At 37.8% G+C, this 15,017-nt stretch overlaps 1 protein-coding gene across 2 annotated transcripts in view; it reads left to right on the forward strand.

The window, feature by feature from the left end:
- The window catches only part of LOC129578772 (uncharacterized), a 63,741-nt gene extending 50,461 nt beyond the window's left edge, over window positions 1–13,280 (forward strand). For both annotated transcript variants that reach the window (XM_055467856.1, XM_055467857.1), the window contains 6 exons: window positions 2,219–2,352; window positions 2,591–2,726; window positions 3,346–3,441; window positions 6,065–6,567; window positions 6,802–7,035; window positions 7,124–13,280. In XM_055467856.1, coding sequence (XP_055323831.1) covers window positions 2,219–2,352; window positions 2,591–2,726; window positions 3,346–3,441; window positions 6,065–6,567; window positions 6,802–7,035; window positions 7,124–10,822 — 4,802 coding nt within the window. In that variant the 3' untranslated portion in view covers window positions 10,823–13,280. The remainder of the gene's footprint in view (window positions 1–2,218; window positions 2,353–2,590; window positions 2,727–3,345; window positions 3,442–6,064; window positions 6,568–6,801; window positions 7,036–7,123) is intronic.
- The last annotated feature ends 1,737 nt before the right edge of the window (window positions 13,281–15,017 follow it).

Below are 15,017 nucleotides of genomic sequence, written 5' to 3' on the forward strand. Positions count from 1 at the left end.
CTCTCTCTCTCTCTCTCTCTCTCTCTCTCTCTCTCTCTCTCTCTCTCAGTCACAAAATTTGGCCACACAATTAAGATGAATTTTCGTCGATAAGGATTCGAAGGCTGAGATGGACGCTTTCAACGGTAACGGGCATCAGAGTGGCATTAACATTTGAATTGAAATCTGCGAACTATAAATTCAATAATGATATTTGCATAAAAACAAACCGCACCAACTATTTTTTTAGCGATAGTTTCTTCTGCTCTCTCTCCCTTTTTCTTCATCTATGATCCAATATTTATGACTACAGCTGTTTTTTTGATAGCAGCTCAAATGAATATCAAACAGACAGAATTAGAACAGATAGAGCAGAGTGCGACTGTTACGTAGACATACGGCTCATGCGGTTGATCATCGGTGTTTGTTTTGCGTTATTTAATCGCACAAATCTTTTTTCCATACAAAAACGCCGTTTTGAAAGAACTTTTGTCTCCAGAACAGTTAACCAAGCCGATTGACCCACATTGCGATTATCTAGCGAACAATTCGATTGATTTTCAATGGTTTGGTGCGAAGAGTTTCTTCTTTTTTTTATTTCTTTATTTCTTATTGTGAATCGTTTGATTTATTAAGCCTATAGATATTTTGGATACACATATAGCGCGTACGATTTTCAAATGGGTGCGATTCTAGTATATCTGTCTGTTCGCTTTTAATGCCGATCAATTGCGGTGAAATTATTTTGATATCGATGGAAAAAAATGTCTTCTTCACGAAAAAGAAGAAAAAATACGGTTTAATTGGTCTGAAGTGTCTTATTCAGTAGGTTAAACAAAACACGCGGTGAACCAACGCCCGGAACCAATAAAACTGTCCAACACAAAGAAAAAAAAATGCTAATTAATTTGAAAATAAGCGCTTAATTCTTTGCGAGTCTCTGCATTAATTTATTCACGGCTACTTGTCGTCGTGCTCGACCATTCTCAGTCCGTTAGCAATCAAATCGATGTTTGTTTTCATTTTATTGTTGCATTTTCTAATATTTACCTTAATATTTACAGCTTATCGTCGGTTGTTGTCTTTCTTCTCAGTGTGTTTGCTTCAATCGCGTGCCATTTCTCTGAAACATTAATAGCGAATGATTTTCCACCTTGGCTTTTTGTCGCTTCTTTCTTTCGACCATTTCATTATTCCGCTATGATTTTGTGTTTTTAGATGAGTTTTTTTGTTGTCATCTTTTATCGCTGGCGCTTTTTTGGTCATAATTTTCCATAACTTTGTTTTCCTCATATTTTAATATGTTTACCGATTCTTAAATAAGTAATATTTCCTGCGAAAGCGAATATCATGTTTTAATAAATGGCAATAAAAAAAAGCCATCTTCACACGAGATTTATAAATCGATTCTTCTTTGAAGTTTCACTGACCAACCGAAATGCGTGAAAGAGAAAAATCATTTAAAAAAAACGAAAATATGAAATCTTCTACATTTCGAACATGGTTTCGTATGGAATAATAAATTTGCTACGGTAGTCAAGTAATTCCATCACATTTTGACATCGTGCACATAATGTTCTTGATGTATGTTTTCCTGTTTTTCATACCGGACAACTGCTTTGCAGTTTCATAATTTCTGGAATTGATACTTGAAGTAGAACATCGTTGTAACATGAGTGCTTTTTTTTAGTTCTCTCAATAGTTTCCAGTAAGACAACTCATTTTTCATATTTCTTGCCAGTGTTTCAGTCCATTTCAGAATATATTTTCTTTCGAAAACTCTTCTCAATGGATCATATCATCCATTTCATTTGATGTGCTCCTTGAAATTTCAATAAAAATCACATTTCGCCAATCATCAATTCGATACTGTCAATTCGTTGGCTCTTTAGCGATCGAGCGTTCAAGCGAAAGCACAACGATTCACTTCAATTACTTGTTTCATGCTATTTGTTTGCTTGCAAATTAATTCGTCGATACAATCAGTTCGACTGGGTTGTGCCCATTATCTCTTTAAATGTGTGTAAAGAAATAAATCTTCGATTTGGCAGCAGCAGCACTAACAACGAAAACATACTGCAACTACCGCCGATGCTGATGCTGCTGCTGCAGTGGCTGCAATTGCCGTTGTGGTTGCGATCGGAACCAAAAAAAAATGTTTGCAGATCGAATGTTCCTCGATTTGGTTTACAATTGCATCTCTAATTCGTTTGTATGTTTTCGTTGTGGAATATTGTAGGTATTAAAGCGCCAATATGTGCGGTATCTGGAGCGCAGTATCTAACAACAAGTGGATGGACGGAATTACGTAATGCGATCGATTTAGATGTTCCGTTTCGTTTATTTCGCGATGAAGGCAGAACATTTTTGCAGGTAAGAAGCAGAAGAAAAAAAACACGATGAATATTTTCTATTTGCCAAGCCGATTGATTCGACTACTGTCGAATGGCAAATAGCTCGTTTCAATGAAGCTCAAGCTATTTCGTAAAATATATTTGAAGAAGAAAAAGGGCTGGCAACGAACATTTGCCAAGATAACAAACCACCGATCGGAATACGTTTGAATGGTTAATTTACATTTTTTTGCTTTTGCACAATTTGTTATTTGCAGTGGCTGGGCGAATCGGATTTGCGGTTTAAGATGCAGGGCCGTTTGGTTCTGGTGCATCTAATGTGTCGTGATATGGCGGCGGCAACGACGCCACAATCAGTCGAAACAATTATCGGCATCGATAATGATATAACAGGTAAATTGTAAATCCAATCTGAACAATTCCAACACATTAAATTTTTCGACGTCGAACCATTTTTGGGCAATGTGAATTTGTTGTTTTTGAGAGCTCGCATGCGATCGCGCAACGTTTTCACATTTCCTGCTACATAAATTGCAACCGGGGCTAGAGAGAGAGAGAGAGAGAAGCATCAAATTTACGACTCCTTCTGTCTCAGCTTGTGTAATAAATAATTGAGAGGATTACATAGCACCGGTTAGATGATGATAGTGCAATAAACGGAAAATATGCAAATTTCAAATGATGTGAAAGAAAAAAAAACCAACCAGAATAATGATCATAAACTGAAATCATCACAATTTAAATAAATACATAATATTTGTGTGTTGTTTTGAATGCGCCCAGCAAAATGGTAGATAAACTGGAAATGGTTCGCTTTTCATATGTCCACCCACTCTTAGATGCATATATGTGAAACAAAGCCTCTGCTTTCAACTGTGTATTGCACTGTCTGAGTGTTAATGTGGTTGCGTCGCCATTTGTTGTTGATGTTTTTCTCTTTGCTTTGATGTCTATTGCTCGCCGTTTGGCTACTTTCAGCTATTCCAATTAACATGAAAATTTATTGTTCCAGATCGGGCCGCTATCAAATCGGTGAAACCTGCACAAAACATCTTCACACCGTGCGTTGCGTTTCGCGTTGCTGGAATGCCGATTAAACATATTAACAGTAAGTATGACCGACGTCGATGACGACGACAACGACATTATTACTCAAATTGTGTATAAAGATCGATTTATCGAGCGCTCGGCCGAGACTGCACAAAACCAGATGATGATCCAAGCGCGACTCGCTCTTTATCTGTCTCGGTGCTGGGCTAAATATGTCCACACGAACATGTAACGGACATTCAATGTGCTCAACAACGAGCGCGAACTGCATTTAAATCGAAATATCTGCAACACGAATTTAAAGCAAAAAAAAAAACAACAACACACGAAGAGAAACAGAGTAACTGCATCTACTATTCACAATTATAACGGGATGAGCTGGTCATTCAATGCCACATACATGGACTTGTTTCAGCTCATCGATCGCCTTAATTCGAGAGCAGCAGAGAGAGAGAGATAGAGAGAATAATAAGGTTCGCTTCTCGTTTACCATTTATTTTGGAGCGGTCAGTGCAGCGACGACGATGCGAATGGCAATTTCCAGAGATAAATAAAATGGAATGCAAACGAACACACAAAATAAATAATGATTTTTACTATTTCGCCTGCAAGTCTGATCTACATCGCAGAATCACCGTCGAATACGCCTCGAAGTGCATGCAAATGATTCGTAAATCACCATCATTTATCCAAAGTGCACGCATCTATTTGGACGGTATTAACTGAGAGTGTGTGAGAGAGAGAATAATCGATTGCGTCTCAAAATCGGAATTTTAAACTTCAAATTGCAAATGAGAAGCAAAGAAAAGAATTCATATCCAGTTGAGATGCACCTGAAACATAGATAGGGAGAGAGAGAGAGAGAGAGAGAGAGAGACGGAGAGGGAGAAAATAAAAAGACTTAACAACATTTTTAATCAATTAAAAACTCAACAACAATTGTTACAAATACACGAATGGAAAATTGAAACAAAACAACTGCCAACTAACGAATTGCACAAAAACAATACGAAGCGAGCAGCCATGGCAGCCAACACGTTCTTTATTCATCAGATTCCCAAACAAATGGTTCAATTCGATTTTCGCGCACGGAGAAGAAAACACATATTGGATTTCACTTTTGTTGTTGCTCATGTGCACCTCACCTCAGCCACTGTGTGCGATGTGTCATTGCTACCATATTTACCGACATTGATTTGTGTAGAAATCTTTGGCTGGCATTGTTTTTTTTTACGTTTAAGTACTTGCAGTTGGCGCTGGCATTTGTTTTTCTTTTTCTGTTTTTCATCTCGTGGCTTTTTTTCTTTCTCGATACGATGCGCACACTTAGCTGCAATAGACAGTTCATTATCAACGTGTGAATTTTGTGTAAATTTCATGCAACAGCATCAATCGACATGGTGGCGAAAACCATAAATTGAAACCTTAAAACGCAATGCAATGATGAAAAAAAAAGCGCGCACGGAGATGTGTCATCGCGGCTGACTCTTTTCACATACCGCGCATCAAAAATTCAAATGCACACGCCACACAATGATCTATTCACACTGCCGCAGGTTTTTCACATTCCTAAATTGACGATTGTTAATGAGCGAAATAAAAACAAAACAAAATACACTCACACACCTACACACAGTGGCAAAGCATATGTGTGCGACGTACTTTTGGTGCGATTTCAATTGAGGCGGCATTTCGACAAAAGCGCTTCAGCCGCATTTCAACATATCGTGTTTGTGTGTGTGCTCCAAGAGTTTTAGCATTTTTCGAAAATTTGACATTCTTCCAAGAATTTCCGACCAAGAAATGAGGATCAATTTGCCGAACAGTTTACAAACCGAACCGAAATTGTTACGTTTGCACAATTTCTTATTATTTCAATTTGGAAGGTGAGCAGTATTTTTCCTTCCACTCGACGGCAGTCAGCTACTTGAATAATAATCAATTGTCGATTATTATCATTTGGCAGAAAATTTTGTTTTATATAAGCAAGTGTCAGTCGTGCGCCAAAGCAACGCGAAATTTTGATCGATGAAATTGATAAAAGATAATTTCGAACATTGCACATGAATGTTGTTGTTGTTGTTAATCAAATGTTATTTTATCACTAATATTTCAAGTGTTCACCTCTCTCAAAAACCGGATCCATACCAATTAATCGAGGAAAAAGTGTCGCATTTTCGATTGAGATGCAACACGATACGAAACGACCAAGATCAAGACGTGTAAAACGTGATGTCAAATTTCAAATAATATGGCAAGCGGTATGTCCATTTAGATGCGCGCGCGAAAGCAAAACGATGATAATCTTAACGAAGCAGAAAAATGTAAACAAACAAAACGAAAAACTTCAACTGAATATTCGGATGCAAAACGTGAAAAACCATTGACTTTCGCTCGATCAAATCGCACAAATCATAATGCAATACGTTGGCAAGGCGTTATAAGGCGGTTCAACGTTCGCCAATGCTATTTATTTCATTTTTTCCAATGAACGATGATTGTTATCAGTCGCATTGTATATGCAAACAATTTTAAAAGGGATTTTTTTGTCTTAATTTGATTATAAACATTTACTTCTGATTTGGTGAAAGAAAAAAACCAAACTTGGAAACAAAAGAAAATACCTTTCATTTTGGAAATGAAAATCGTTTTCTAATTTATGGCTCTCTTTCATTTTGTAGATGTGACGGAAGTGTCTTTCCAATCAGAATCCACTTCGAGCACACTCGCGTCGATAAATGGCCTATCGGCGAAGGAGTATATTCTGATTGCGGTGTGCAGCTTGATTCTTGGTTTGATCTATGTGGCGTCGGTGTTCCTGTACATTCATGTGAAACGGTATAAAACCCGTGCGTCCGGCAATGACAATGACAACGATGGTCCACAACGTAAATCAGAATATCAACAAAACGATGAAGTAACATTTGGCAATGGTTTCAATCGCAGCAGCTATGATCGATCATCCGGTTCGATTACGGGCAGCGTTTTGCCCGATCGACACAAAAACTTGAATCGGAATATGTCATTGAATGGGCTTGGAAATGAGGAACAAGGTGTTATCAAAAGCAATCCACTATTGAAACACTATCCGAATTTAAGCGATAATTCGGGATTTATTAGCGACATGTCGAACTCGAACTCGGAGTGTGGTGAAGAACATCTAACGCATGAATTGTTAATAAATGTAAGTTTTTTTTTTCTTTGCCTAAAAGTATTGACAATTTTGTATTTGGAACAACATAAATCGAATATAACCGAAAAAAAAGAAGTAAAAAACCCAAAAGACAAAAAACCAAAAGACAAAATCGAAACGAAAACGTAGATTTTAAACCAAAAAGAAGAGAAAAAGAAGGGCAATACAGAATTGAGAATAACAAATATAAGCAGCAATCTAATCCGATAGTTTTCCCCATTTTAGATGCAGAATGCGGCACATTCACACAATTCGTTGAACACACAGGCACGCGATGGCAACGAGAACACAGCACCGAGTCCGACGCAAGAAACCGAATGCCTACCTGAGGAGAACGTATCGATTATTGAAGACATGACAACTGAGGATAAATTAGAAAATATGAAGGCTATTGTTAGTGGCACAATGCGAAAAAAGCTATACTTCAATCCAGCATACTTTGAACCGCATCTCCTAATGGTATGATCAATGTGAACAAAAAAAAATGTATTTGAAATGAATAGTTTTGAACCGGAATTTTTTCTTCTCTTTCTCTGTATTTTTGTAGTCTCCTCCGCCGGCAGCCGTGGAATTTTTGTCAAAAATCCGTGAGGTTATCACATTGGCGAAATATAAAATGGCAACAAAACGTTTTCAACCGTCGTTAACAATGATACCCGAAGAGCATCTGAATATGTATGCAAACGCAGCCAATTGCTCGAAATCATTGGTGCAACAGAATGTGAATAAAGGGGATAAAAAAGCATGCGTTGGTTGTTCGGGTTGTGCGAATGAGAAAGCCGGCACGAATTGCAAGAATTGCGGCGAAAAGCGAAATAGCATTCGCAAATGGTTGGAAGGTGTATCGAAGCATGAGAACAGCATTTTGGAGGAAGAAGATGAAACTGTACAAACGATTGAAAAGGTTGAAGCAACAGTCATTAGTACGATAGAAGTCAATAGTTGCCCGTCATCGGGTGCCAAACTGAACGATAGTGGCTCTAGTTCGGAGAGTGATACGGTCAAAGCGAATAGTTTGGGCAGTAAGAGTTCAAAGAAACGTAAGGCACCGCCAATTCCATCGACAGCACCAAAAATTATTTCGCATTTGAAGAAAGACAATCAGCCAACGAGACCACAGCCAGATCGACCGGCACCAGTATACAAGTCAGATGTTAACGTTGAAACCAATAACAATAAAAATGTTACAAAGAATACAAATGCAAACTCTAGTTCAATTCCAATAAAGGCTGCCAATATGTTGGAAAATACAGACATTTACAATGGCATGTCGTTGTTGGGCAGCGAAATTTATAATAATCCACAATTCATACTCAATTCGCCATCGTTGTCACACCGAAGCAAATCGGGTCGTAATTCAAGCCAATCACGGCAATCATCGTCCAAGAAACGAATCGATGTCCTGGATCAGTACGCCAATCCGGCGCAATTGATTCAAGAAAATATGGCAAAGAACTTACAAAATGTACCGGATATGATTTATGAGGCAATTGCAAAAGACTATCCACAGCGCCAAGCAAATCCAACACCAAATCCAATTTATGGCCATTTGAATGTACCCACACCCGATTATGATGATCCAAGCAGCACATATTCACGCAAACGCTTCAATTCGTATGAAAATGATGAAACATTAATTCCGCCACCGGACTACAACAGTGGCACATTGGGTCGCAAACAATATCAACCCGATTCACCGATTTATCATCGAAAATCACCACATTATCTGATTGTTGACTATGAAACTGATAGTTTGGAACGCACAAATACAAACAAAATGATTCGTAATTCATTTACGCCACATTCCAACAATAGCTCGGATATGAGCAGTCAACCGAGTCCATCGTTGAGTTCGGCATTGCCACTTGAGGAAGAGGTTGAAATTGGTAATACCGTTTATGATCGGGTCGAAGGCTATCGCAAAGACGGCGATCCAATGAAAGTTATTCGGAACTTTCCGAAGAAGCCGAAGCCACCATCAATTTACGAGGACATTGGCAGCGTATCAAAAGCCTATTTGCAATCGAGCCGATCATCAGAAGCATCACGTGAGCCACGCATCAAATACAACACGCCATTTCATGGGAGCATGACCATCGAAGTTGAACACGAGCCAACTGACGAAGAAGTTTCCACCGATAGCGATCAATTCGAACCGGACACATTGGATCGCAAACCGAAAAAATTCAATAACACACCCAAGCTGCCATCCGATCGATTTCAAAACATTCCCAACAATCAACGAAACATAAACGATTGGCCGAATCGACAGTGCAAAGCCAATGAGAATGCCAATCATCGCGGTAAATCGATTTCAACCAAGGAACTTATCGATTCGAATCTATCATCGTTGCCAGATATGAGCTACTTTAACAATAACAATGAGAGCCAAGTGGTGTTACGGTCATCGGGATCGTTCAAGAGCAACAGTTTAGGAAATTACCTATCGGAAATCGGAGCATTGATGAATAATAATGATTTGGAGAAAAGTTTCAGTAGCTTGAGAGAAATTTATGAAGCGAAAAATCAAAAGAATCTTAAACAACGGCCCGGTTTGAATGAGAATGAATACGATGGACGTCTGTTGACACTCGAAGCGCGCCATTCGAAACGACAGCGTCAAACGACGCTTGATAAAAACATGAAAAAGATTCTACCGCCCGACATCATACCACTCGATTCGAACAATATTTACGAGATGCCAGTCAACAATAAAAATAACGAGAAAATTGCACAGAAATTGTTCGCACCGCCCAAAGATGATTTGGTCAATAATAACAAAAATAAAAAGAGCAACAACGATATTGGCGATGGCGCGAAAGATAAGAAAAAGCAAAATGTTGCGAGCATTGAAGATGAAATGAATTTGATAAGCGAGTCGTTGAGCAGTAGTAGCACCAGTGAGAGCACTGATATCACCGGCGTTTCAGATACCCAACCGCATTCGGGGCAAAATTCACTGAAACAAGCCTACTCACAAGTGCGAAAAACGTCAAAATGCTCGGGTGTATACAATTTAGAAGCGAGACGCGCCAGCGAATTGCAAAATAATAATCCGAACTACATGAATTTGAGCGATGTGCATTCGTTGCGTGCCGAACAGCAATCCGATTGTAACAGTGACACTAGCACATTGAAAACGGGCAGCACGAAATTCTACTACAAATCGAATTTGAATCAAGAGGCCAATTTAAATAATCATTTTGGTGCTGCCGAGGATTTGGATAAAATTGAAATTATTTCATCGAAATCATTGCGGCTCAAAGATTTGGATTTGTCCACCGAGATCATCGACAACACAAAACATTTGATTTCTGAATTGGCCAACGATACGAGCACATTCAATCCGCAATTGAATCAAATGGCACCAACAAAAGTGTTTCACGTAGACATTTCGCCACCAACGAACGGCATGCAAATTGCATTGGGCATTCGTGATCGTGTGAAGAAGTCAAAAGATTTGAAGCATGCTTGGAAAAAGTTTGTGAATATGGCCACATCGAAATTCCACAATGGCAACGCATCAGCACCGGGAAAGCCAGAAGTGCGCGGTGAATATGATTTGGTGGAAAAAACGGCCACATTCTCCGACCCAACGGATCGTGATGATGGCATTGCATCGATGAGCACATGTGATGATAGCATTACAACGGCGTCGAGCGAAAAGCAATCGATTGAAGTTTTATCACGTTCACCTTCATCCAGTTCCTCAGACATGGTGCAAAAACCGAGCCGTTCCGAAATGGACTACGGTTACATCAGTGCCGATTCGAATGAATCACGTGTGCAAAAGAAAAATCTGTATGCGCGTTTCAATTTCAAAATGGATAAAACGGCACCACCGGAACCGTCAACGAGCAAGGCGGCATTAAGTGGCAACGATCGAGATTGGCGGCAACGCTATTTGCATCGCATGCAAGATATCAAAGAAAACTCGGAGAGTGACCGGAATTCGGTGTCATCGGCTAAGATTGGCTCGCGAACCATCACCAAACCAATGATTTCGGCTCCGATAAGTGCGACCGTGCCAACCGCACAACTCATCGATTTCATTCCGAAAACCATACCAGCAAACAAAGATGATTCGGTAAAGGTGCGCATTTATTCATCGTCCGATGACGATCGATACAGCAGCGGCATGTCATCTGAAAGTGATGGTGAATATAATGCCGAATCGGGCGCCGAAAGTATCGAAACTCATTCAGTCCTATTCAAAAATATTCGCAAGTTAAACGACAACAATTAAATGTGCGACGTAAGTGGAGATGAGGGTAAACGAATCGTATATATAAATCAAACACACTGCCATTGTATTATTCTAAATAGAAACTAGACTATGAATTCCATTTAATCATATCGTTAGGTAAATAATTACTATTTTAAGTTTTTTTTTGGCTTCGGCTTCAAAGAAGAAGAACATTTAATCTTTCGTTTTCCTGACACGATGAGCACAAAACGAAGTGTCGAAAAGTTTTTCCTGCATCTAAGAAATGCAACGCAGCACAAGATTAGTTTTGCAACAACGAGAACATCTTTCACTCTCGAATCAATGGATCGCCAGATGCGTGCACAAACGACGCTCTCTAAAACCGTTTTCTTCCTTCCATTCTTTTTTGTGTGTACGACGAATGACGCTCTTTAAATGCAATGTACATTATTTGAACTGAAGGAAATGAGCCTCTAGATTAGAAATGCTGTACATTTGCTGAAAATTCGGCACGAGCTATATGAATTGTTTATTGTTTTGTTTTCTATGCGTTCTATGCCGTTGCCGGCTGAAATTACAAATAAATTATATGCTGTAAAAAAAAACTCTATAAAATGGTCGAAAATGGTGCAATTTGCCAATTAAAAACTGGCTAAAAATAAACTAAGCAATAGGTTAATCGTTAAAATGGACGTGCAAACGCGTACAACTTTTGTATATTAATCGTGCAATAACAACAACAACAAGAAATATGGATTAAAATAAATGAAATATTCGATATAAGTCAATAGGTGAATAGATTTGTAGTTAGGATTTGTGATAAGAACTGGCCGGAAGTGCAATAATTCATGGCTTTAGCCTTAGACTGTTGGTCCAATCGTCGTAAGAGGTGGATTTCGACAATAAATAGAGAAAAAATTAGCAATTAGATAGAATATTAGAAAATATATCATTTTAATGCGTATGAGAAATGATGGCCTAACAATACATAGATTCCGTTCCGTTCGTCAACCGAAAGCAGATAAAAAAAACGAAGCAAAATTTCCCAACGTAATTTGTAGATGCATTAATTTAATTTAATCGATAGAGAACATATAGCATAGCCAGTTGCAGCTATAATTCCAAAAAACTCAAAGCAATACACACACAATCATTTGTTTTTCTTCTTTTATTCTAGCTTAGGCATTAGGTGTATTAATGATACAATATTAGTAGTTAACGAATCACGTCTAAAGTGTTTTGCTATGTTTTTTTTTTAATTTCTTCTCATCAAACAAAACGTTGTGAGCGAGTATGAAAAAAAAATAGCACAAAACTAGCCGCATTTTCTGATGCTGATAAAACGATAAATTCAGTTCCATCATTCACTTGCATGTGAGTGTTTTACAATGGATTTGTTTGTTTTTATCGAATATCGCATGCAAAAGAGTCATGATGTGATTTTTGTAAGTCGCTTGTCGAATGTGTATATTTTTTTTCTTGTAAAGAATGAGAAAAACATAGAGAAAAAAAAGCAGAACAGAACCCAAGAGAGAAGCAAAAAAAAACAAACGGTTTACGCATAGAACGAAAATGTTTGAAGGAGAGAAAAAAGTGTAAGTACTTGAAACATTGCAAAACTTCACAAGTACCTGTAATCAAAATTTGCGGTCGTTTAGATCGGTTTTTCTCAACACGAAAAATCGCTACGAACCGGTCACAGTTTGTTTGGCAGAGAAACGAAAAAAATATGGTTGTTTACGTCGTTATCACTTAGACGCGCGTTATTGTTACAATTCATAATTCTTTTTTTCTTCCCCCTAACGCTTTTTTTTCTTTCAATTATTTATTTTATCCGAACGCAAGTCAACAGAATATAATATATAGTAAAATATGCTACATTTTAGGAATAATTTCTTTTTTTATTTTAAATTATTTGAACATATTGAGAGAGAAAGCGAGGAATGGAGAGAATAATTTATTTTCAGCCGAAAAAAAAAACGAGAATTCAGGGTATATTGTTGATGTAAAATCGTAAATAATTTATTTGTTATTGGTTTCATTGAGGATGATGCCGAATTGACTTTGTCGATGCATTGCATCGTTTGATGAGCAGTTTGTTTGGTGCAAAGCCGCTTTTTGGCGCGCTTGTCACGCATAGGCTCATTAAGTGATGGTTTTCATGTGTAGTAGGCTTCAAATCGACGAATACGAAGGAGAAGAAGAAAAACAACAAAAACAATGGATTTGGTGCAAAAATTCCAAGGATTTTCTTTCAACAATAAACAGCGTGACAAATCCTGCTAGCGATAAGATAGTTAGTACATATGAAACAGAGACAAACTATTGAATTCATATTTTTATGTTAAAAATTGTGGTGTGCAAACACCGATACAACAAAAAAAAACAGACACACACATATTTTTTTTCTCCAGCTATTGAAATATTTAAAATTTAAACTACTAACTAAAATTGTAATTTTTGTGAATGTTCAATTTTTCAACTCAATAAAGAAAAATGGCTTAAAACAAAACGACATTTTTTTTTCCTTCGTGCAAAACATACAATTTTTATTTTGTTTTTCGAAAACATTGATGCCGATGAGAAGAAGAAGAGGAAGGAGAAAAAGTGTTTCATTCGTTCAACGGACAAAAAATATTCAAAGAGCATATTCGTGCTCCTTTTGTTATTCTTTGGCTTCCCTCTTTTATTTAACGGAATCAACAGCACACATATGCATGCAGCGAAAGAGAGAGAAATTCTTGTGCGTTCAGTGTGCTGTAAGAACAGATGCGACATTCGTTTGTTTGGTAGGTCTCTCACTCACTCTCTCTCTCTCTCTCCGTGTGTATATGTTATGAGTATTTTTTTTTCTCTGCTACCTTCAATTCTCTCTGCTCTACGTATATACTTATATAATGCTACGTACTATGCGTGTTTTTTTAATTCCTGGGCCTTCTCATTCGTATTATTTGCCTTTTGCCGATTTTGTGTGTGAACGCTGCCATTAATCGCACAACGTACATGCATATATGTCGAACACTGCAAACACACAAAATCCCAATGCCTCTTTCCACTACACGGCGGTGCATTCAATGTGCATGAATTTCCGTACAATATGGTCTCGTTGTTCGACTCCTAAGATCAAACATATTCTATTCATTTCGTTTAGGGTTGTTTATGTATGCTTATTATTACTATTTTTGCCGTTGCCGCTCTTTTTTTCAGCTTTCCCATTTTCGATCTCTCTCTCTGTGTGCGTCTCTCATTGCTTACGTTTGTACACCTCTTCAGATCGAGAAGAGAGAAAAAAAAAGCCAACTCCATCAAACATTGTTGAATTTTACTGGGAAAATGCCGATTCCAAAATGTTACCTTTCGTTCTCTCGTCATCACATCTCCTTCTTTTTAATTTGTCGATGGCTTCTCTTTTTTCGACCGTTTCTCATACAACACGCTCATTCCCATATTCTCTATAAACCTTTTTCTCTCTCTCTCAATCTCTCTCTCTGCCTTACACATTGGTTGTTTTTCGCATCATGAACGCAACGAAACACACGCATACACAGATCCATATAATATCAGCATGCATCCGATGAATCACAACTAATTGTTCCCGAAAAAGTATATCTGGTGTTTTTTTAAACATTTCAAACAAAATGCAATCCGTAGCGTCTTTTTGAAAATGCTTCGGTTTTGTCGGTTAGTTACTAGGAAGCGTCTAATAAGCAATTCTTTGAACAAAACAAGCCGATAGGTTTACGAAGGATTTATTGCCTTCATTGCACACTTTTTTTTTCGACAAAAAGACGCTCATTGTCTCAATGCAAAGCCTATGCTGTTTTTCGACTGCTGTTGTTGGAAGAAATGTTGTCTAAATCAATAATTTCATGAGCATTTTTATGTTTTGTAAATGACATCGAAAACGAATGCGATTGTTTCAAGCGCAACAATTTGCAAGACGAAGAAAAGCACAACGAGCAACGGTCACATGAATCGACCCAAAAATGTGAACAAAATCATGAAGCATTTGCTCTGTTTGTCAATGATGAAGAGAAAAAAAAATCAAAAATCAAAGCCAATATCAAACATGTCAAAGCGAATGTGTCAACAGAATGAGGCGAATTTGGCCCATTGTGTAAAGTTGCTCCATTGGATTTTCGATGCGATTTTGATAAAATTAATTTTTCATCAAAAAACCAAATCGACCTAAAGAGAATTGCTTTGAATATTTTCATAAGAAATTTCATGGCAT

The sequence above is a fragment of the Sitodiplosis mosellana genome, unplaced genomic scaffold (genome assembly GCF_009176505.1).
Source record: "Sitodiplosis mosellana isolate CC-2019 unplaced genomic scaffold, AAFC_SMos_1.0 Smas_scaffold_6226, whole genome shotgun sequence".
NCBI lineage: Eukaryota > Metazoa > Arthropoda > Insecta > Diptera > Cecidomyiidae > Sitodiplosis > Sitodiplosis mosellana.